The 715-nt window shown below is 43.5% G+C and overlaps 1 protein-coding gene across 1 annotated transcript; it reads left to right on the plus strand.

Annotated features, from left to right (window-relative positions):
• Positions 1-73: 73 nt before the first annotated feature.
• On the plus strand, positions 74-663 carry LOC107735276 (tight junction protein ZO-2-like; the record flags this gene model as incomplete). Its single annotated transcript, XM_016547016.1, has 3 exons — positions 74-169; positions 263-342; positions 428-663. Coding segments are annotated over 3 exons (392 nt in total), but the record flags the coding sequence as incomplete, so codon positions are not given.
• Positions 664-715: the final 52 nt, after the last annotated feature.

Below are 715 nucleotides of genomic sequence, written 5' to 3' on the forward strand. Positions count from 1 at the left end.
TTTTGTTTTATGTCATTTTAGTTGAGAAACTTGACATGGTTATATACGAAGTCTTTTATCTCTCCCCCTCCAGCTGGGTTCAGAAGACCTGTCGTAATATTCGGCCCTATTTCAGATGCTGCCAATGAAAAACTTGGCAATGATCTTCCAGATGAGTTTATCATAGCAAGTAAGCCATTCACAACTTTTATGAAAGATCTCTTCAGATATAGTGATGTGTATGTGTGGATGAGGCGTTTGATCTGCGTTTTTCCCATGACAGAGACCGAACCGAAAGACGCGGGCTCAGAGAAGTCGTCTGGTGTTGTGAGACTGAATATTATCCGTCAGATCATCGAGCAGGTAAACAGCCCACAATCACCCTTCTGAATATGTGTACATAACAATTATTCATAAATATCTACGAATATTCTTTTCTCGTTCCTAGGATCGACACGCTCTGCTCGATGTCACCCCGAAGGCTGTAGACACCCTAAACTACACCCAGTGGTATCCCATCGTCATTTTCCTCAACCCAGACAGTAAGCAGGGGGTGAAGACCATGAGAAACCGCCTGGCTCCCGGCTCTAACCGCAGTTCACGCAAGCTTTACGAACAAGCAGTTAAACTGCGGAAAACCTGCTCCCACCTGTTCACTGGTTAGTCTGATGAGTCTTTCCTCAGATAATGTAGAAATTACAACCATATAAGATCCATTTTACTCTTTCCCAAGTTC

This window comes from Sinocyclocheilus rhinocerous, unplaced genomic scaffold, assembly GCF_001515625.1.
Source record: "Sinocyclocheilus rhinocerous isolate Xijiao unplaced genomic scaffold, SAMN03320098_v1.1 C35939629, whole genome shotgun sequence".
Lineage (NCBI taxonomy): Eukaryota > Metazoa > Chordata > Actinopteri > Cypriniformes > Cyprinidae > Sinocyclocheilus > Sinocyclocheilus rhinocerous.